At 45.7% G+C, this 22702-nt stretch overlaps 1 protein-coding gene across 2 annotated transcripts in view; it reads left to right on the top strand.

Annotated features, from left to right (window-relative positions):
* The window catches only part of adck1 (aarF domain containing kinase 1), a 140106-nt gene that overhangs the window by 74280 nt on the left and 43124 nt on the right, over window positions 1-22702 (top strand). For both annotated transcript variants that reach the window (XM_077239251.1, XM_077239253.1), the window contains one exon: window positions 2275-2391. In XM_077239251.1, the coding sequence (XP_077095366.1) occupies window positions 2275-2391 (117 nt within the window). The remainder of the gene's footprint in view (window positions 1-2274; window positions 2392-22702) is intronic.

Here is a 22702-nt window from a genome sequence, read left to right as displayed (position 1 = left end):
TTTTTAATTAGTGAGACAAGTTGGTAGAGCGATAGAGCACCAGATAAGCAGCGATGTTCAGGAACAGGAAGCTGTCGTATGGAAGAGGAAGGTCATCTGAAGCATCAAGAAAGCCTGCTGCTTTGAGCTTTATGTGCAGATTATAGCTAATTTTGAGCATCTGGCATTATCCGTCATAAAGAATCTTATTGCCGGAACCCATTTTCTCTATGTCACTGTCAGGAAGTACAGATAGCGACTCTAAACAGTGTGCAAATTGGCGATTTCGGTGTGGCTAGTTATGCTGCATGCTCATAGTGCACAGTCTATAACTGTTTTCCACGGTTTAGCTCTTTACTGGTGCTTGATAAGTTAAGTATCACTAGTACTCTCGCTCGTCGACCTACGCCAACAGACGGCAACAGAGGTAACGCACAGATCCAACAGAACCCAATGAAGTGTCTGCACCGACAGATGCCGACAAACCTGTGAATTGGCCTTGCAACCACTCAAAATACACTTGCAAAAATGTTCTATATAGTATGAATTAGGGCTGCACGATATTGGGAAAATATGCGATATGCGATATTGTTGTTGAGTATTGCGATAACGATATTTCTTGCGATTCTTCTTCCCTAGAGAAGAAACTTTTTTAAAATTATTTATATGTAATGATCATACTAAAATAAACGGGTAGGCTAATAGATATTCTTCTGATCTTCAGTTTTTTTCAGAAGGAGTTACACTTGCAACACTTTGATTAATGGCTGTCTGTGAGACTCTGTTATTGTTACTTGGCATTTCGTTAGCAGTTTTGGTAGATTTGGGCTTACACTTTTTGAAGTCTTCATATAGCTCCCTGAGGTTGCGTTCCAGATGACTGTGGAGATTAGTTTCCCCTCTCCCCTGACAATTTTTCGGCACGGCTCAGTGACACCGTCACCAATGTTCACATATCGCATTTTTTGCGCGTGCAAATTCGTTATTTCCGATGCAGGCGTGCAGCAAGCGCACTCAAAATGAAAGCACATTTTGCCAGGCAACGAAAGAACATCTCAATTTGTCAGAATGCCGCAAGCTCATCACAGGTAATGTGACAAAAAACAATCAGCTTCGCCCTTTCCGTAACAACATTGGAAGCTCGGCCGAACAGCTGATCATAGCTGTACAGGGCGGCTTTTTATTTCTCATCTCCATAAATATATCTAGTGGTAAATCTAATGCAAGGGCTAGAAATCAATTAATCCTTTGCTGATACTTCCTCGTCATCATGGAAAGCGCTCAGCGCCGTTCATGGTTGCATAGCAAAGACAGACGCAAGCGCTTGTTGAAAGGAGAAGCGGCCGCTTCAGGCGTTTTAGACGCGATATGTGAATGGCACCTTACACAGTACCTGCATCTGTGACTATTGTCACATTCTATTGAAGCCAAAATATTGCCATATTTCAGACGTACAGGTCTTTTTAGGCACAGGTTCTTCGCTGTTGTCATTTTCCTCGCTTGTCTTCCATTAGTTTTTATTTTCCACTCTCGTCTCCCTAGGTTTCCCTTGGGCCCGATCTAGCCAATAGCATAATAGCACCTACTGGGGAGGCGGGTATAAAGATAGAAAGGCCCCATCTGATTGGTCGAATTTGGATAAACAACCTATGCATGCGTGCAACACACAAATGCTTGGCACATAAAATAAATGGAATATATCGCACCTCTCTGCGATACGGATATCGCATATAGTATTATTGCGATGACGATAATTTTTCGATATATTGTGCAGCCCTAGTATGAATATGGGTAGTATGAATGTAATCCGGACATACTACATCCATCATGTTGTTACTGTCATGTGACCTAACAGTGTCAGTTGCGTCACTTCACTGCCATTCATAAATCCCCTCCTGTGGCCTCATGGGACTTTAAAGTGTCCATCGAATGCGCACTTTAGAATCTCGCTGGAAGTAGTTGGTCATCCGGGGACTTTTCTCAAATACTATGTATTTGGACATACTACTCTTTTGACATACTGTTTTTGGCATACTATATAGTAGGGAAGTATTAGATTTTGGATGCAGCGTTAGAGCACCTCAGGAACCACATAGCATAAAACCACAAGCTTAAAAAAAGCACTAAAAATTGTTCCACTACTTTGAAAATTCAATATTATCCCCGCTGGTTCAAGGAATTTCCAACAAAAGTTTTCCAAATTTCAAATAATTATTAGAACAAATAAAGTAAAACATGGCCCAGCTTCCTGCAAAAAACTGCTGAGAATCTGTTTCTTGTTTTGTTTTCTTCCAGATCCCAAAGATTCACTGGGATCTTTCCACCAAGCGCATTCTAACCATGGACTTTGCGGAGGGTGGTCAGGTCAATGACCGGGAGTACATGAGGAAACACGGCATCAATGTCAATGAGGTTAGAGAGACACCCTTATCTCTGCGTTACTCTAAAACAGAACACCGGTTCTTCAGAAACACTCAGAACTGCAGCCCAACAAACGGCACTTGTCACTACTCGAGATCGCTTAATCAGTAATTTCACTCTGCTGATGTTAATTTGAGCATGGAAAAGTGCTCTGGAATGTTAATGAAGCAGTCACGTTTCCTGCTGTGGGTTCTGGAAGCTTTGAAGACGTTTCTCTTTGCCCTGTTCCTAGAGTCTCTGACACCGCTGAAATGGAGGCTGCTTGGTTTGATGAATTATGCCTCTCAAATTTCATTTAATTTTTCTAGCCCTTAGCAGATGAGCACTAAATTAAATCAGGCTCTTTTTCATATTTATATCACAGACTGTTTTTCCATTGCGGCTGCAATTTATTCTACTCCGCCGCTTTTGTCAGCACAAGGACTCGCCACGAGATCGAGCGCCTTTTTAATTTTGCACTTTCGTTAAGGTGACTCGTGTCTCAGGGTGAATGCGGTTACACACAATGGCTTTGGTTAGAATGGAGGCTCTACAGAGTGAGCTAATCTGTAGTTATGCGGGGCCAGGGGATGACAGAGAGACGAATAAACTTAGACTCTTGTGAGGCCCGGAGGATAACAGAGAAACGGATGCTAATGGACTATTGATCGATGGACCAGTGTCTGTTCACACGAAGATGTTTTACGTCACCATTGGCACTGCATTGTCATTGTCTTGTTATTTGATGATGGTTGAGTTATCACTTTGTCAGCTTGCTGTAGTTTAAAAAAAAAAATGCATAAACTAATGCATAATGCACTCCTCTTAACATGCCAATCACAAAGTTTGCAATGCTCTCATCTAAGGGTGGGCATTTTGACAAAAAAAAACTTGTAAGTTTATGTCACAATATCTCTACAAATCTCAAATTAGTGCTGAAAATTCAGCCGAGAAAATTTTTATATATTAAATAACGTGTGATAATGCCTGTTTTTTGGATAATCTTGAACAAATTAAGTATACTTCATCTCATTTCATTGTCTTTTCTTTTTATTAGGGCCTTAAAAAGTCTTAAATATTTTAAATAGCATAGAAAAAAACATTGTGGTGTTTGCATTTGGTCTTTGTTGATGTTTGTTGTTAGAAAGACGAGAGACTCTTCTAGTCAGGCATTGTCACACTGAAGAATCATTGTGGTGTTTGCATTTGGTCTTTGTTGATGTTTGTTGTTAGAAAGACGAGAGACTCTTCTAGTCAGGCATTGTCACACTGAAGAATCATTGTCAGAGTCCTCTTAAACTTTGTCTTCACTCATTATTACTCATGTAAATGTTTTTTTTAGTGGCTCAGATTGAAAATCAGCAAACAGCATGGCCTTAAAGCCTTTTTTGCCGATATGATGAAAGTCAGAAAATATTCAATATTCTTCAAAAATATCTTTGAAGAAAGAGAGCAATACAGGTTTGAAATTATGTGAGTGAATGGTGACAATTTTCAATTTTGGGGAAACTGAACTCCCTTTAATAACCATTCTTGAATTATTTGGGACACGTCTTCTTCACTGTCATGTACGAATAACATAAGCAGTCCTAGTAGTAGTCGCACTTACACTACAGTGTATACCATCTTCCCACCCAACTCCAGTCGTCTCAAAACATTTTCTATAAACATTGATGCTCCATCCTGTTCACCCAAATATTACATCTTGTTCTGTTCAATAATTTAGTTATTTCACAAGCAGCTTCATTCATCATATTCCCAGATTTCATGCATCGCTCTTCCATGGAAAGCGCCAGTGAGATAGATGAAGAGATTTTTAGAAACGCAGAGCTAGAAAAAGACTGCAGCCTCTGAGAGCCGTGGTGCGAACGCGCCGGCTTTTGTTAAATGACTAAATGGGATCATTTTAGCACCTGCTTTGTTTGTGTCACTCTGTCATTATATTTCCTCCGACCTGTTTTGTCTGTCTGAATTAATATGCACATTTGCTGCCAGTTTGTTTTGCAAAGCTCGCTGAGGCTTTAAACGGCAACCTTTCCTTATCGTTGTACACCCAGGCGTCAGTGAGCCTGACAGACGGGTAAACACAGCCTGAAACCGGTCTCATAAGCCACCGAGCCATGCTTAAAGGGCACCGCACACCTTTGAAAGACGGAGGAGGGAACGGTCGGCGGGTGGATGGCACATCAACCATTTATCACACCCCCCCTCTCACTCGCACGTAAACACGAGTGCACATAACATTTATTTTCCTTTACGCGGTGTCACACACAACCACTGCTTGGATTTCTTCTGCCGAACCATTTTTCTTTTTCTTTTTCTTTGCAGATAGGGGACTGAGTTATGGGCGGCACTGATTAACTGATGCTCCCTGGTACAGTGTGGCAAATGAGGACGCATTTTAAAAGGAAACGGCGTACAAATGCTATGCAGAGCTTGAAAATGCAATCAAAGGGCTCGGTTCATCAGACTCATTTGGAGTGGTGCAATTTAGTGAACGCTTCCGCTTATATTTTCCCTCTTTCGTTTTAATGTGCCGGCGTTCGTGCGTGTGCGTGTCTGCTTTGCGAGTGCGTCTGAACGCTTTTAAGAGGGTTTTAGAGGTTCGGGGGAATGAAATCGATCGTGGTATTAGCAAGTGTGCCACGTGGCCGCTCAATGGGGCTTTGCTAAAGAGACGCTCTCCATTGGAATAGGTTGAAAAGGCAGTACAGCCTGCTTGCTTAAAAAGACACTTTATTTTGAAATTGCAGAGCTGTGGGGGGTTAGCAGAGCCGGTGGGAAACAGAGCTGGAGGCTGCGAGAGGAAATGAGTCTGCTCTCTGGAAGGGCATCTGAGCAGCGGGACCTGAAGACTATGGAGAGCATATTTTTGGTGCCTTAAACTGCACCCACAGTCACGGTTTTGCATGATAAGCAAACCGAGTGCTTTAAATTCAAGGAAACAGAGCAGAAATGTTTTTGAAATATCTGTATATATTCCCCCCAAAAGACTCTTAAGCCACTCGAATATATGAATGACTTCATTGTACAACAAAATATATGAACCAAGGTGGAGAAAAGGAGAATGATTTCCTTAGATACATATTAATTTTGTGAGGAAAACATGGAAAAAGTGTTTAATTTTTATCCTTTTGTTTGTAATGTTTATTTGCTTGCTCAGTGTCTTTATGGATTTCAGTTCTTGTGGTTGTATTGGTTTAAGGACCTTTAAAATGAATGAAATAATTTGGCGGAGTGTAATGCGGTCAAGACCTGCCTGGAAGTACTTTAGCGGTGTGCTTATCTTAGAATATTTGTCAACCAATCAGAATTGAGCATTCAACTGCCCTGTTGTATAAATGTATTCATATTTTATTTTACGTTACTGTAAGTTGGCTTTATATTGATGCTATACTTCCATTATTCTGTCAGTTTGAGTTTGTTTAGCACGGAATCCATTCGAATAATAAACTGGACACATGCTAATTTTATAAGCACTATTAATTTTCAGTTGGTTCATTGGAAATCCAGGCAAATAGGGGAAGAACCTTTGGGAAATTAGCTGTGTGAAATTCCAATCACTGTTAGATTTCATGCTGTCATTGGATTTTGTGGCTCCCAAAGCACATGTTGACAAATGTTAGAATGAGAAATTGTGGTGCTGTGCAGAGCTGTACGTGCATATAGAGGACAACAAATGTACATTATGAGTTGGTTGTAAACTGAATGTAAATGGCTGATTGGAGGGGAAGACAAGAGGGAAAATTCAGTATTAGTTTTTTGTCTAGTAAAGATTTACCGGTAATATTTAATGAAATGTCATCATAGTTGGTGCTCATTTATTTAAAGCCATCATGAAATTAAAATTGACAAAAAAAAAATGTTTATGAAACATTGCTGTATTTATTATAAATGATTTATCTTTTCATTATTTTTAAAAACAGGTATTTTAATCTTTTCTCTGCTCTGATGATGTGTTCACTGGCGTGAGAACGGGAAATAGCGATAGCAAACCACAAGAATCCAACAATCCAATCAATACCCAATTAATCAAAATCTTTCCTTGTTCTAGAAGCCGCTTCACTTGGATATACGTTACTATAGGGAAGAAAAGACTATCGCAACTTCCATATCATGATGACTTTAATGAAAAGATATCAATATGTAGTGGTGTTTTGGTTTTTTTCCTATGATGTAATTTCCACACTTGAAAAAAAAAAAACACTCTTAAGCCAACCTAGTTTTGCTGGCTTCCCAATCTGGCCAGGCTTTTCTGGTTTAGCTGGCTTGTCTCTAAGCTTATTGTTATGTCAACATGGAACACTGTCTTAATATGATAGAAAATGGCTTTAAGTAATTGCGTCCACCATGGAAATGTAGTGCTGTAGCCTCTTTAACTTAGAGTAAAGAGGTCAAGATCAGTCATCTCTTCACCCTGGATAACCTCACTTCCCCACAATCTTTCACTCATGGCATTAATGCCCTTTTGCCCTGTGCCTTCCTCTTTCTCTCTTTTTCTCTCTTTCATATACAGTAGAGGTCAGAGTTTCATAATATCAGACTGAGGCTACAGTTCTACATTTTTTTTTAAATTTGACAGACTTTGAGTACCTGACAGCTGAGACACATAATATACAGTACACTGAGACTAATCTGTGAATGTGTATATTCTGTTTTCTCTTGGTCTTTTTCTCTCTCAGAGTTTGAGAGTACTTTTATAGAATCAACTGCATGCAAAATGTTCCTCCCAGATGTGACCAGAATAAGTGGTAATGATTAAAGTCAACGCTATATTAGCCAGCATCACAGACGATCCTGCCCTCCGTAACCTCGACTATTCCCCTTGCAGTACTCATTAGCCACCGGACAGCCTTTACAATGCTCACAAAAGTAAAGCAAACAGGGTAGCCAAGCGCTTTATCAGGGCGGAATACTGGCTCTGGCATTAGCCAATGATGATGAGAATTATTAGACAGCTGATGGGATAGATACAGAACTTAATAAATGATGGAGTCTACCTCTGAAAATGGATAGAATTATTAACTGGCTCTGGCATCTGTGAGCTTCTGTGTGGGAGCTGGCGTGCAAGTAATCAAAAGATTGATGATGGCTGGAATGGACTTTTCTCTCTGTGTTCTGCCAACGTGCACGGAATGTCGGAACATTTTATTATTTTCTTTACTATCCAGATCTAGCAAAGTGTACACACATTGTAAATTAGCTTGAGCTAAGGAAATCCCAAAATGCATTGCAACAAGCTCAGCGCAAAAAATATATATATCCAAGAAAAATCGAGAAATGCAAGTTATAGATATCTTTATAGAAATTGCTACTAATAAATAAGTTAGGTTGCATATATTTTGCTTAATATTTGTGTTTGCTATTTTTTATTAGAGTATTACAAGGCATATCGTTAGCCTTAGAAATTGACAATGCCCAGCTCTATCAGAGTCAGTTGTGAGTCTAGTTTCCGATGATTTATTCCTGTTAATATTTATTATTAAATACATTTCAATAAACTTTTATTGAACTTAAAAATGTATGTATTTATTGATTAAATTATTATATTTATTAGCTACTTGACCAAAACACCCTGGTTGCGTATGCAACCCACCGTTCCCTAAAGGAGGGAACGGCGGACGTAGTCGTTGTTGACTGAATGGGGATCAAGCTAGGGAGCCAATCGTCTTCGAGTACTATTGAAAGAACCAATGTAATTGGTATGCGTGATTTACATCACACACTCCGCCCCCGGCGCGGGTTTAAATACGGAAGTGGATGCACACACTAGTTGCTTTTCGCCGAGGAGCCCTGCGTAACTCAGAGTCAGCTGTGGTCCAGCGGTAGTGGCAAGGAGACTACGTCCTCCGTTCCCTTCTTCAGGGAACGGTGGGTTGCATACGCAACCAGGACGTTCCCTTTCAGTTGATAAAGTCGGACGTAGTCGACCACCACGTCCGATGTGGGAGGGGTGCGGAGGAACTCAACAGGGTTCGGTAAAGGGAACTCAACTGGAGCAGAATGGCGCACGTCTCCAGTCCGTTGGAGGGGAATGGCGCAGCAAGCCGACACTTTGAACCGGGCTCATGGTGAAACTGGCTTCATGAGAAGGGAGCCCATGGTAAGCAGTGGTTCAAGTAAAGGTGTCGCCCAGCCCCCAATTCTAGAATCTCTGTTGGCGAAGCACTCTATGTCAACGCCTAGGTGGAGCACACACTCATTTAAGAGGATCTCAACACCTAAGTGGACATGAGCATCTCGGAATTTTCACCGAGATTAAGGCAGCCACCATTCAGTGGGCCAACTTCGCTTGGAAACAGCCTTCCCTCTCTGCTGATTTCCTTAACAGATAAGAGCTGGTCTGAGGTTCTAAGGCTTAAGTTCTGTGCACGTGACCCGCAATGAAGCGGACGGACAGAGAAAGCCAGGGCTGGGTCTGCCTCCTCCAGGGCAGCGCTTGCAGGCTCACCACCTGGTCCCAAAGGTAGAGGTAGGAACCTTGGGCATATATCCAGGCCGGGGTCTCAGTTCGTGAGAGTTAGCCGGCCCAAATTCCAGGCACTGGAAAACTCGTTGACCGAAAGCCAGCAAGTTCCTACCCTCTAGTAGAGACCAGGCGAGCAGGAGAACTGTTTAAAAACAGAATTTTTAACTCACTGCCTGCAGTGGCTCAGGGGCGGTCTCTGAGTGCAGTAGCACCAGAGATAGTCCCAAGAGGATAAAGAGGGGCGCAAGGCAATTCCCTTGCTCCCTCAGGAACCTGTCGATCAGATGTGCTTCCCATGCTTGTGCTTCATGATGTGCGTCAAGAAAACAGAGGCAACATCATTTTGAGGGTGGAGGAAACAGTCTACTTCAACCCATCTTGTAGGAAAGAGAGCACTGAATGACCGAACGCTCTCAGGAGAGAAGACTCAGGAGAAGACTCACTCAACGAATAGGTTCCACTTTCTTTGGCGTAAGCACAACTTCCTATTTTAGGGGGTGCTCGCAGAAGGAATGTTAACTACCACATGTTCCTGTGGTAGCCACCTGAACCTCCGCCTCCGGTTCTGACCGGCCTCGAATCTCTCCAGGGGTCTAAACGCGGGTGCCATCTTGCCCCGTCCCTGAATTGTATTCAGGGGAAGTCAGGAGGTCTGTCGAGGGGAGCTAGGTCTGACACAGCTCAAACAAGTGATGCAACAATTGTGACCGTCAGAGAGGAAAAGGGAAAGACCGCATCCAGAAACGCACGGGTGGAATGACATCTTGAAAAAGACGCAAACGCACCCGTGTTGCTCTTTCAGGAAATAGGACCCATCACCAGTGCCGGAGCACACAGGGGACTGACTGCGGCAACGCTGATCAGTGAACTGAAACAGCGAAGCACTCACTTTTCCGCCCTTTAATCAGCCGTCAACACATACAAACCCTTAGAAATTTGTTGCTGTTAAAACAGCACATAAGAGCTAAAAAGCTCGCGATCACCGCTGCACTCGCGCTGTAGAAACCACCAGCACTGGGAGAGTCTTCCAGAAGAACACCGACACACTCGCTCGTTGTAACCAACAGCACACTTCAGAGACATTAAACGATCGGCTCCAAAGCGTAAGGTAACTAGTGCGTGCATCCACTTGTATATTTATACCCGCGCCGCGGGGGGGGGCGGAGAGTGTGATGTAAATCACGCACGCCAATTACATTGGCTTGTTCAATAGTACTCGAAGACGATTGGCTCCCTAGCATGATCCCCATTCAGTCGACGTCGACTACGTCCAACGTTATCGACTGAAAGGGAACATAAAATTCTGTCATCCTTTACTATTGCATGTCTGTTAAAAACCCATTAGCAGTTAGCTAAGGCCTTGTGTCCTACAAAGCATTTTTTCCCCCGATACTAGTGTATTTATCAATTTTTTTAAAACGCAACAGCATGGCGGGGGACTGAACGTCTGTTTCATGCTGAATGCTTTTTTACAGGTTACAGAGTTTTTTACAGGTTACTGAGAGTTACAGAATGTTCAACTTGAGGTAAATAGCAGCGCTCATAGCGTCTCTGGTTATTCAACGTAACCTTAGTTCCCTGAGAGGAGGGAACAAGACATTATTAATGGGGAAATCCCTTTTCCTTGAAATGCTGAAGCCTGATTGAATCATTCTTTTGCTTGCAAATAGCCAATTGCGTCCGATTATTCGCCTGATTGGCTGTCACAGCCACTATATAGGCGACGTCGGGCGTCAAAATACCTCAGAATCTTTCAACTGAACGAGAGCTATTGAGGCTATGGAGAGACTTTTCACACTGCAATTTACATAATGTCTCGTTCCCTCCTCTCAGGGAACTATGGTTACGTTGAGTAACCAGAGACGTTCCCTTATCGAGTCGGTTCCTCTACATTACGTATGGGGAACTTATTAAACCCTTGGATTGGGGTTGGGGGCTGGTTCACGACGATGACAGGTTCACCAATTCCGGACACCACGGGCCATTCAAACCTGGTAGGGCCATTTCGGCACTACCAGAAGCAGAACACTCCTCTCTTCCCTGATCTTTTTCAGCACTAGCAGTATTATTTTGACTGGGGGAAATGCATACTTCCTACCTCTGGGCCAGTGCCTTGACAGCGTGTCCCCTTTCAGAGGAGCCGTTGTCAGCGAGAAGTACATCAGGCAGTGGGCGTTCTCTTCTGATGCAAAGAGGGGCGATTTCCGCTTCGCCAAAAAGATTCCATATCATCTTTATTGTCTGAGTGTGTAATCTCCACTCTCCGTGTACAATGCCCTTCCTGGACAGCATGTCCGCGCTGCAATTCAAACTGCCCGGTCTATGTACTGCCCGAATTAAAAGGAGTACCCGATCTTCCCACAAGAGCAGGTGCTTTGCCAAGACCTGGCGGGAGCGCAAGCGCATTCCTCCCTAGTGATTGATGTATGCCACGACCACCATGTTGTCCATACGGATAAGAACATGATAGTCTTTCACGAACCGAAGAAAACTCTGCAGTGCCAAACGAACAGCTTCCATCTTCAAGCAGTTTATGTGCCAGAGCTTTTAGTCTCTCGCCCATGCACCGAATTATGGTCTTCCATTGCAGAGGGCTCCCCAGCCTGACAGTGACGCATCTGTGGTGACCACCATCCGTCTGACCACCCTGCCCATAGCAGCACCCTGTTCGTACATAACTGTGCCGAACCATGGCGTCAGAGCCTTGAGACATGATTGCATTATGACAAGGCGCTCCGTCCCCGCTCTCCGCGCCTGTGTCTGTGCCCGGCTCTGTAACCATAGTTGCAGCGGTCTCATAAGCAGTAAGCCCAGTCGGCAGACGGAGGCTGCAGCTGCCATTAGACCCAGTAGCGTCTGAAACGTTTTCAGGGGGATCGCCTTGCCTTGCACGAAAGAGGCCAGTGTACTGTGAATGGACTGAATTCTCCTGTTCTGATAAGCGCTCGAGCATCGTGTGCGAGTCTAGGACCATACCCAGAAAAATGATCGACTGGCAGGGCTGAAGCATGCTCTTTTGCATGTTCATAGACAAACCCAGACACTCCAAATAGTCAAGGAGCCTGTGTTTGTGCTCCTCGAGAACGCTCCTCAATTGAGTGATGATCAGCCAGTCGTTGAGGTAGTTCAGCACGCGCATTCCACTGAGCCTCAGGGGTGAGAGCGCTGCATTCATACACCTTATGAACACTCGGGGGCTAAAACCAGCCCGAATGGTAACACTTTGAGTTGTTATGCAACACCTTTGAATGCAAATCGCAGAAAGCGTCTGTGATGAGGGGCTATCTGTTTGTAAAAGTAATGAAATGGTCATTGAGCTGGATGTGCGCGTGGATCTGCTTCCTGTAATTATTTTTAACGCGCGCTTCGCAAGCACTTTGTTTAGCAGTCTTAGATCTAAGATGGGACGCATACCCCCGTCTGTTTTCGGAACAAGAAAATAGCGACTGTACAGCCCGCACTTCCTCGGCTCTTCGGGTACCATCTTTACTGCCTGCTTGGCTACGAGGGAGGGAATTTCTGCCCGTAGCAACGGGGCGCTCTGTTTGTTCGTCTGGATAGTTTGAACAGGAGATGCAACAGCATCTTCGATTGCTTCAGCGTCTCCGTGAACTTATCGGAGAAGCCCTCAACCGCGACGTCAAATAGACCTTGTGGGCTTGACGGAGTATCACCGCAGTGTCTTGCAACATGTTATCTAGCCTACTATGTACAAGTTCAAATAAAGTTTTGACAAAAATGGTTTTATAAAAAGATAAACCTCACATATGTCAGCCTTTAAATAATTTTTATAAAAAGAATGAGTCAAAAAAGATAAATTACTGACATTTACAATGCACATTAGCTTATCTTTTATTATTACCAGTAAAATTCGGGTCCGATTTTCCCGTGGCATGTGGTGTTGCTATGCCACCATGAACCGCGCTCTCCAGAATGACAAAGACGTTTTAGTAATGGATTTCCACCACCTAGAAACACTTGCTGTAGCTCTGCTACAAGATTTATTTACGGAGAAGAGAAAAGCACCCGTAGTGTTTGGGTGCACCCCCATCCTTCATGTTGACTGAGTTCTCTTACGAGAGGTTCTCTCGTATTGCGTAAGTTTAGCTTACGCTACGGGAAAGATTCATCTTCTCGAGATACTGAAGCCAAAAAATTATCCTTAATTTTGTATTCCTTGTCAACGCAGTGCAGCAGCTAGCAGACCTAGAGCAGGCCATCTCGCGTGCTCATTGGCTGCCCTGCGGGCAACTGCTGCAGCCTACCAGTGAGCCCGGCGTGACGTCACGCCCAATGAAGGGCGCCCGCGCCTTCATAGCGTCACAGCCCGCCAGAATGGGCGTGGCTTAGCGTATAACACTAGGGGCTGTAGGCTGAATTCCCTGATTTTCGTCTCTTCAGCGAGCTCTTCGCATCGCTGGATCTGAGAGAAGCCACCGCCGCCGTCGAACAGCGGACAGCCAGCTTAGGAGAGCGCTGAGGAAGCCGGCCGTCTTCGCCACCTTCAGCCATCCGTGCGAGCTACGCTATCCGGCGACGTATCCTTTACCTTGCTAAAACCTATTCTAAAACCTATTCTAAAAGAGCAGCGAGTGTCTTTTTTAAGACGCCTCGCACTTCCGGCTGTGAAGCGCTTCCGCTGTCGACCCTGCGGGCTCGACTCGAAGCCTTCAACACCCCCCCGCCTCTCCTCACCGACGCGCAGCTGCCGCTCACGAGCCTCACTGCCGTCGCATCTGAGAATGAGGCCGAGGGACACGTACGAGCACGCGGCTAGCTCTCTTTACGTTACAAGAGAGCTACCCCGCCCTCGTGTCCCCGTTCGCGCGTCATGCAGAGCCCTCTCGAGCTCTCTGCATGACCCGGACGGGCATCATCTGTGTTACATGTAGGTCCCGTGCCCACTACTCGTGCGCGCGCCCTCGTACAAACACTGTTCCAGTTCTGCTCGACCACCGAGCACGCGGCTAGCTCTCTTTATGTTACAAGAGAGCTACCCCGCCCTCGCGTCCCCGTTCGCGCGTCATGCAGAGCCCTCTCGAGCTCTCTGCATGACCCGGACGGGCTTGCGCGCCGCCGTCGAAATGTCTCGCCATGTCAGTCCCCTTAGATAAGGCTACTGCAGTGGTGTATTTGGCAGCCAACGAGCCGGTAATGCAACCCGCTCGCCTGCACACATCCACCGTTCTCGCGGCGACCCAGAGAAATCTCAAGTGAGTATAATGTCAGATTAAGAATGTAAGTTACGTGCCCGCTCACGAGCGCTCACGCTTACTAACAGACACATCGCCTCCGAAAAGACGTGCGTGTTTAAGTTTATTCCCTGTCAGTCCCCTTCAAACAGGCTACTGCAGTGGTTCATTTAGCAGCCAACGAGCCGGTCTGTTGACCCTCTCGCCTGCACACAAACGCCGTTTTCACGGCGACCCAGAAAAATCTCAAAATGAGTAAAATGTCTGGTCCGGCTCATGCCGTCGGTGTTGTAAGTGTAATGAAAGTGCCCACGCCCCAGTGTTCACCACTACACATAAGCACTCCGAACCTCGCAGAGCACACTCTCATGAAGCGCAGAAAAGCCGCTCGAGTGTTGAATGTAAGAAATGTGTCCACAAGTCTGTGCCCACTATCTGCCCGCTCTGTTACACGATCAAGAAAGCAGGTTATGAATGTAAGTCTCGTGCCCGCCAGAGTGCGTTCACGCTTGCTAACACAAACCTCCCCCAAGGCTCCGCCCGCGCGTTTAAGCGTTATCACAAAACGCAAGGCATTAATAAAACGTTCCCCATCCATTATGATCGGGGCGTCAAATACACTTGTAAGTCTAGTGCCCGCGCTCACGCTTACCGGAAGCTTTTCCACCCGGAGCGCTGCTCACGCGTCAAAGAGTGAAAAAAGAATGTTCCCCATCCCTTATGTTTGGGACATCTCACATAAATCAGCCGGTCTCGGCTTTCAGCGAGCAGCCATTGCCCAGGACCGAGAGCGCGCGCGCCGCGCTTTCGGCTAAGGGGTCAGTTTCACAAAAGAAAGCAGGTTATGGATGTAAGTCTCGTGCCCGGCAGAGTGCGTTCACGCTTGCTAACACAAACCTCCCCCCGGGCTCCGCCCGCGCGTTTTAAGTGTTATCACAAAACGCAGGGCATTAATAAAACGCTCCCCATCCATTATGATCGGGGCGTCAAATACACTTGTAAGTCTCGTGCCCGCGCACACGCGCTCACGCTTACAGGAAGCTTTTCAGCCGGGAGCGCTGCTCGCGCGTCAAAAAGTGAAAAAAAAAAAAAAGAATGTTCCCCATCCCTTATGATTGGGACATCTCATATAAATCAGACGGTCTCGGCTTACAGCGAGCAGCCATTGCCCAGAACCGAGAGCGCGCGCGCCGCGCTTTCGGCTCCGGGTCAGTTTCACAAAAGAAAGCAGGTTATGAATGTAAGTCTCGTGCCCGCCTGAGTGCGTTCACGCTTGCTAACACTAACCTCCCCCCGGGCTGCGCCTGCGCGTTTAAGTGTTATCACAAAACGCAGGGCATTAATAAAACGCTCCCCATCCATTATGATCGGGGCATCAAATACACTTGTAAGTCTCGTGCCCGCGCACACGCGCTCACGCTTACAGGAAGCTTTCCCGCCCGGAGCGCTGCTCGCGCGTCAAAAAAATGACAAAAGACTGTTCCCCATCCCTTATGATTGGGACATCTCACATAAATCAGCCGGTTTCGGCTTTTCAGCGAGCAGCCATTGCCCAGAACCGAGAGCGCGCGCACCGCGCTTTCGGCTCCGGTTCAGTTTCACAAGCCCGCAAATGGCGTTTTTCCCCCCTAGCGGCTCACATAGCTGCGTGGGAAACTATCCCAGGGATTTCAGAATGGGTGTTGAGCACAATAAAGCAGGGCTATACACTTCAATTCATTCGCCGTCCCCCGCGCTTTCAAGCCCGGACCGCGACGATTGTGAATGCGTAAGTAGCACACCTACTTCACGCAGAAATAGCAAAGCTGCTGTGCAAAGGGGCTATAGAAAAGGTACCGCCTTCTCTGAGCGAGTCAGGCTTTTACAGCCGATATTTTCTCGGACCCAAGAAAGACGGAGCCTTCAGACCTATCCTAGATCTGAGATATTTGAACTTAGTGCTTGCGAAAAGACCGTTCAAAATGCTTACGACCAGGAAAATCCTCACGCACGTTCGCCCGAGGGACTGGTTTATTTCTCTAGATCTGAAGGATGCCTATTTTCAGATTCAGATAGTACCCCGTCACAGGCAATTTTTGAGATTCGCCTTCGACGGTCAGGTATATCATTACACCGTCCTGCCGTTCGGCCTGTCCCTGGCACCCTGTACATTTACGAAGTGCATGGACGCGGCGCTCGCCCCCCTGAGAAGTCAGGGGCTGCGAATAATGAACTATCTGGATGATTGGCTGATATTGGCACAGTCAGAGACAGAACTGCTATCTCACAGAACAGTGCTTCTCAGTCATCTGGAAAGCTTGGGTCTCACGATCAACTGGACCAAGAGCTCATTACTGCCCAGCCAGTCAATTTCCTTTTAGGAATAGCACTGGACTCGGTGACCATGACGGCTCATTTATCGACACAGCGCGCGCGCCGTGTTCGCCACCTAGCCGCATCTTTCCAGAAGGGCAGCTTTCTCCCTTTGAAAACATTTCAAAGGATTATGGGCTGTATGGCATCAGCTGCAGCGGTGCTCCAGCTGGGCCTACTGCGCATGCGCCCGCTCCAACGCTGGTTGAATGCTCGCGTGTCCCGCCGGGTGTCTGGCGGCCAGAAAATCAGAGTGACTCAGGCCTGCATAGCAGCTCTGCAGCCCTGGTTAGTGGCCGACTGGTACCAGCAGGGAGTAATGATGGGAACCATCTCTTAACGTAAAGTCATTTCGTCAGACGCGTCCAACTCGGGTTGGGGCGCACTGTTCGAGGGCAGACCGGCCTTTGGCCAGTGGTCAGACCAGGAGAAGGGTTTTCACATAAACTGTCTGGAAATGATAGCGGTCGAGAACGCGCTGAAGTGCTTCCTCCCGTTCATACAGGACCAGCATGTTCTTGTCCGCTCGGACAACATGTCTGTGGTATCCTATGTAAACCGTCAGGGCGGTGTCAGATCCAGAAATCTCTGCAATCTGACGGAACGCCTCCTTATTTGGTCTCCGATGCACCTGCGCTCGCTGAGCGCGGCGCATGTGCCTGGCCATTTGAACGACGGCCCAGACAAACTGTCCAGGGACAACGTTCCCCCAGGGGAATGATCCCTGCACCCCAAATGGTCCAGAAGCTGTGGCGCCTATTCGGCAGAGCGGAAGTCGACCTATTTGTGTCAAAAGACAACGCTCAATGCCCGACGGTCTGTTCGAAGGATGAGGATGCGCTGGCCCAGGTTTGGCCCAGCCTCCCGCTATAAGCTTTCCCTCCGGTCTATCTGTTGCCACAGGTGATCAAGAGAATCAGGGAAACGCGCCACTCGGTGCTCCTCATAGCCCCGCGTTGGGAGAATCAGATTTGGTTCCCGGAACTAGCAGGGCTGTCACATACAGCTCCGTGGCCGAATCCGGTGAGGGCAGATCTCCTCTCTCAGGCTCGCGGCACGATCTGGCATCCCAATCCAGAGCGCTGGTCTCTGCATTTATGGTTGATCAACGGGTACTCGTTGCCCTGCCAGAAGGAGTGATGAACACGATCACGCAGTCTAGAGCCCCTTCCACGAGAAGGCTCTACGCGTCTAAATGGTCGGTGTTCTCTGGATGGTGCACCGACAGAGATCTGGAACCGCGGACATGCGGGGTGGCGCATCTGCTCACCTTCCTACAAGAGCTGTTGGATAAGGGAAGTTCCCCATCCACGCTCAATGTATACGTGGCGGCCGTGGCAGCGTTCGCAGAATCGACGCACGGCCAGTCATTGGTAAGACACGAGTTGGCCATCCGCTTCCTTAGAGGAGCTAGAAGGATGAATCCGCCGCGCCCCCCGTCGGTTCCCATGTGGGATCTTTCATTGGTCCTCGAGGCCCTGAAAGCTTTTCCATTTGAACCACTAGACACCGTGGGGTTGAAATATCTATCACTGAAAACCGTCTTTCTGACTGCACTGTCGTCAGTAAAACGTGTAGGGGACCTTCATGTGCTGTCTGTCAGCGCGTCGTGTCTTGAGTTCGGACCGAATGACTCTAAAGTCATCCTCAGACCTAGACATGGCTATGTCCCTAAAGTGATGGGCACTCCATTCAGAGCGCAAGTTATTTCGTTGTCAGCTCTCCCAGCATCTGACAGCGAAGGTGATGTGAATCTCCTCTGCCCTGTCAGAGCGCTGAGGTTTTACATTACGCGCTCCGCCTCCTTCAGGCGTTCGGAACAGCTTTTTGTTTCGTTGGTGGGCGCACCAAGGGTCTCGCCTCCTCGAAACAGAGCCTGTCCAGATGGATAGTAGACGCTATAGCGGCCGCTTACGCGTCAAAAGGTCTGCAATCAGGGCTAATTCCACGAGAGCCGTGGCCTCTTCGTGGGCATGGTCCAGTGGAATTTCTATCCATATGTGTAGCGGCGGGCTGGAGCTCCCCGTCTACCTTTGTCAGGTTTTATAACCTAGAAGTTCCTGCCTTGCAGGCTAAACTGTTGTCAGTCTGAAGGAGAGGTGTATTCTGCCCAGATCTCCTGCTCAGATCACTCTCACATGACTCAGCTCTCCTGGTTGAGCTGCACTAAGTAGGGTATGTGCCATGTGCCTATACAGACCGGCGCGCTGCTCTGTATTCCCTATGTGTGCTTATGTACAAGTGATGGCCCGCGTGGCTGGCCACCTTATTTTTTCCACTTATGGGGTCCCCCTGAAAGCTCGGGGTCTCATGTGGATGCTTGGCGCGCACGGCGTTGACAAAGTGTTCCCGTAGCGTAAGCTAAACTTACGCAATACGAGAGAACCTCTCGTAAGAGAACGATACTCGGTTACTAACGTAACCTCGGTTCTCTCTAGAGAGGGAACGAGTATTGCGTAACCGGCCGTGCTCGCGCCACGAGCGACTTCGCTTCAGTCAACGAAAACCAGGGAATTCAGCCTACAGCCCCTAGTGTTATACGCTAAGCCACGCCCATTCTGGCGGGCTGTGACGCTATGAAGGCGCGGGCGCCCTTCATTGGGCGTGACGTCACGCCGGGCTCACTGGTAGGCTGCAGCAGTTGCCCGCAGGGCAGCCAATGAGCACGCGAGATGGCCTGCTCTAGGTCTGCTAGCTGCTGCACTGCGTTGACAAGGAATACAAAATTAAGGATAATTTTTTGGCTTCAGTATCTCGAGAAGATGAATCTTTCCCGTAGCGTAAGCTAAACTTACGCAATACTCGTTCCCTCTCTAGAGAGAACCGAGGTTACGTTAGTAACCGAGTATCGTTTTCAATGTTGTTACGGAAATGATGAAATTGATTGGTTGGTTCTTGATACATGACTTGCGGTGCGCTTGCGGCATTCTGAAAAGTTTAGATTTTTTCATCTCTCTGGCTGCGCCTGGAAAAAATTAGTGTGTCACTTCTATTATGAGCGCGCTTGCCTCGCGCCTACATTTGAAATAACGAACTTGAGCACGCAAAAGACGCGATATATGAATGGCCCCTTGGCGGGCTACCTCCAATCAGGCCACGAGCTACCGGTTGCTCGCGAGTGACGTGTTGGAGACCCTTGGTATAAACACACTTTAATTTCCCAACTGGGATCAATAAAGTACTACTACTACGACTACTACTATTAAACTATAGCATCCACTGTGTCTATTGGGGGTGCTTCTCAATCGGAAGGCTGTGTCTTAGTAAGGCTGCATATCTCGGCTTCCACTTCATCAAGCTCCATGGAAGGCCGTCTCAATTTGAAGGATCCTTGGAAGGCAGCCATCGTTTCGCGTCCCTCATTCAACTCATTTTGAAGGATGCATCAAGTGTATCCTTCACGTTCTTCAATCACTCACGATCCTTTGCTCACATTACAATTGACGAAAAAGAACTGACGGAAAATGTCGGCACTGAGCTTGTTTGAGTTCATTATCAAATGTAAGACAAAAATAATATTTTTGGTAATGAAGGCATACGTGTGTAAATTAATCACTTAACGCTAAACTGCCAATAATGTAAGCCACTGGGTAACCAGAGACGGGTTTCAGTTACTTTATTGCATTAATAGAAAGCCAGTTAACAAAGATTTTTATTTATCCAAAATTAGGTTTTTATAGTATTTTCGTGCCGTGACCGTGGGGGCGGGAACACGTGTGATCTAGCTATATACACTTACTGTACTAGATCACTAAGGCGGACTCTAGCCTATACAACTCAGAAGGACTGGACTAGGAAGGACACAGCCTCACTAGGGTGCAGCCTTCTCTTTGAGAAGCACCCATTGTGTCTGTGTGTGGTGTAAGTCAAATCCCATCTGGCCAATCCTTGTGGGTCAGGCAATGCGAGGATGTAACTCTATTAGCAGCGATTCCTACATCACAGTGAATTGAGCGCTCTTTAAATAGCCACATGAGCCTTTGGGCTGCTTTTGAGAGTCCTCCTCTACTCCACGAGGTCTCTGGAGGGCCCTGGATCTGTTACAGCATCCATGCTGCTCTGAGATACACTGAGTGTGGAGGGGGAATCAACCCTGATGCTATTTTAGCCTAAATACTTTCGTAGTGTTTTTTTCATTTCTTTGGCTCTCTTCCTCCTCTTACACTCTAAAAAATGGTGGGTTGTTTCAAGCCATGTTTGGGTAAAATATTGAAAAACCAAACTGTTGGTTTAATTTTTTAAATTACATTTTTAACCCAACAGTTAGGTTTGTCCATATTTGACCCAAACATGGGTTGAAACAAACCAGCATTTTTATAGCGTAGAATAAAATCTGATGAAATTTGAAAATATTTATAATATTTATAATGTTTTATATTTTTATTTTAAAATTGGCGTTGTTTTTATAAGGGATAAATGAAAGATGACAGGAAATGATGAGAAGAGAAGGGAACAGATGGGCTAATCATATGAGACTGACCCAAACTTGTGTTGCCTACATTAGCACTACAGTAAAATGTGTCCGAGCAGGTTTTCGCTGCTAGACCATTCCTCTGACCTATTTTCTGTTGTTTTTCAGTGAATTATGTAAATAATAATGTAAATAATGTGTACAATAAATGTATAATGTATATCCCTGTTTTCCAGATAGTGGTCTCATCCATTAAAAAACAACAACAACAAAATCATCTGCTTTTGGTGGCGCAACTTAACTTGGCAAAAGCTAACTTCTTGAAAAGGGTGCGTTTCGCTGAGTCATGTAATCTTCATTCACACAAGTGCGCTTTCCTCCATGACCTGACTGGGCCTGGCAGAATGCGCATGTGTTGATATTATTTCTGTGATTATTATGAAGTATGTAATGAGGAGGTGAAGACGTGCAGCTGTCACACGGAGCAGAGCCAGCGCTGGAGTGAAGACGCTTGTCAAGTGTTGCTTCATTTCAGTGCCTATTAAAAGCCTCAAACTCCATTATATTCCACAGGAAGTTTAGTCCCCTTTGCGAGACGCTGTTTTGAGGCGCTCTCAAATGATTTGGTTTGTCTCAAAGAGTCATTACTGCAATAATAAGGTGTGAAATACTGTAATCCGCATGTTATGAATCAAACCAAATCTTTGACTGTTTGGAAACCACTTGATGTTTGTTTTTTATTTCCTCAGAAGTGTTTTAGACTTGCTGTTGGATCAGTTAGAGCTTTGTGCTGTGGCAAGTGATGTTGTGAGTTTTTTAAAGAAAGATGCGTATGGACACACAGGTGGAGGCCACTGTATAAAAACAGCAGTGTTTATACTTGTTTGATTTTGAGGAAGATCACTTGTCTGACTTGGAGAAGATTATTAGTCTAGTAATTATTTTTGTGTTCTTTGATTGTAATGGGAGTTATTTAGTGTTGACATGTTTTGTCACAATTGACATGTCCTTTTGACTTTAATTTAACTTGTTGTTGGATGTTGTACATTGTTAAAATTCAAGTGATGGGCTGCTACAGGTGTTTGTTTGTCAGCTTTTTTTTTTCAGAGACTTCAAATATGGCTTATCCAATCATGTTATTAATGTATAACTGTTTTGAATCTTTTTAAAATCTTGGTAAAACTTTTTATGTGTTAACATTAGTTAACATGAACTAACAGTGAACAATACTTCCTCAGCATTGATTGATCTTAGTTTATATTAATTTCAACATTTTGTAAGGGAAACAGGTTAGTTTAGCTCAAAGGAAAATTATTAATTAATTTATAGAGAATTTTGAAAGAATCACTTATTTTACGCCCAAACAAATGAATCGTTCAGCACTCAATTGATCGGCTTGCTATCCACTTTGTAGTGGATATTAATATCCAAACTATAGTGAATACACTGTTTGTTAGCACGGCAACAAGATCAGCAGTTTAAGACAGTTTAAGATCCCGGAAGGTGTGGTTCCTGCAAAGGGGTTTCCCAGGTTCGTTGATGCGCTGGTGATCTCGTTGTGTGTTCTGCATGGTGTATGAATGGAGTCTCGTGGCTGAAGTTTGAGGCGGACAAAGGCTATAGAGACATTCAACTTTGGGATGACCATGGCAGTCTTTCAAATTAAAAAGTCTAATATCATATGGCTACATACAAAAAATCTAAAAACTCTTCAACGCGTTTCGACCCATGCCTTCCTCAGCGAGAGCAACAACAACAAACTCAACAACAGGTGCAAGCAGTTTCATTCATTAAGACATCTGGTTAGTTAACAGTTGTCATGTGATCGACATCTCTTTGCAGCATTAAACATTCACCAAATACATTTCCAAACTCAAAAACACCACTTTATAAATCAAT

The sequence above is a fragment of the Siphateles boraxobius genome, unplaced genomic scaffold (assembly GCF_051911475.1).
Source record: "Siphateles boraxobius isolate OS27281-9 unplaced genomic scaffold, OSU_SipBor_1 22, whole genome shotgun sequence".
Taxonomy (NCBI): domain Eukaryota; kingdom Metazoa; phylum Chordata; class Actinopteri; order Cypriniformes; family Leuciscidae; genus Siphateles; species Siphateles boraxobius.
Note: the sequence above shows the minus strand (reverse complement) of the source record. Positions and strands in the feature narration are given on the sequence as shown.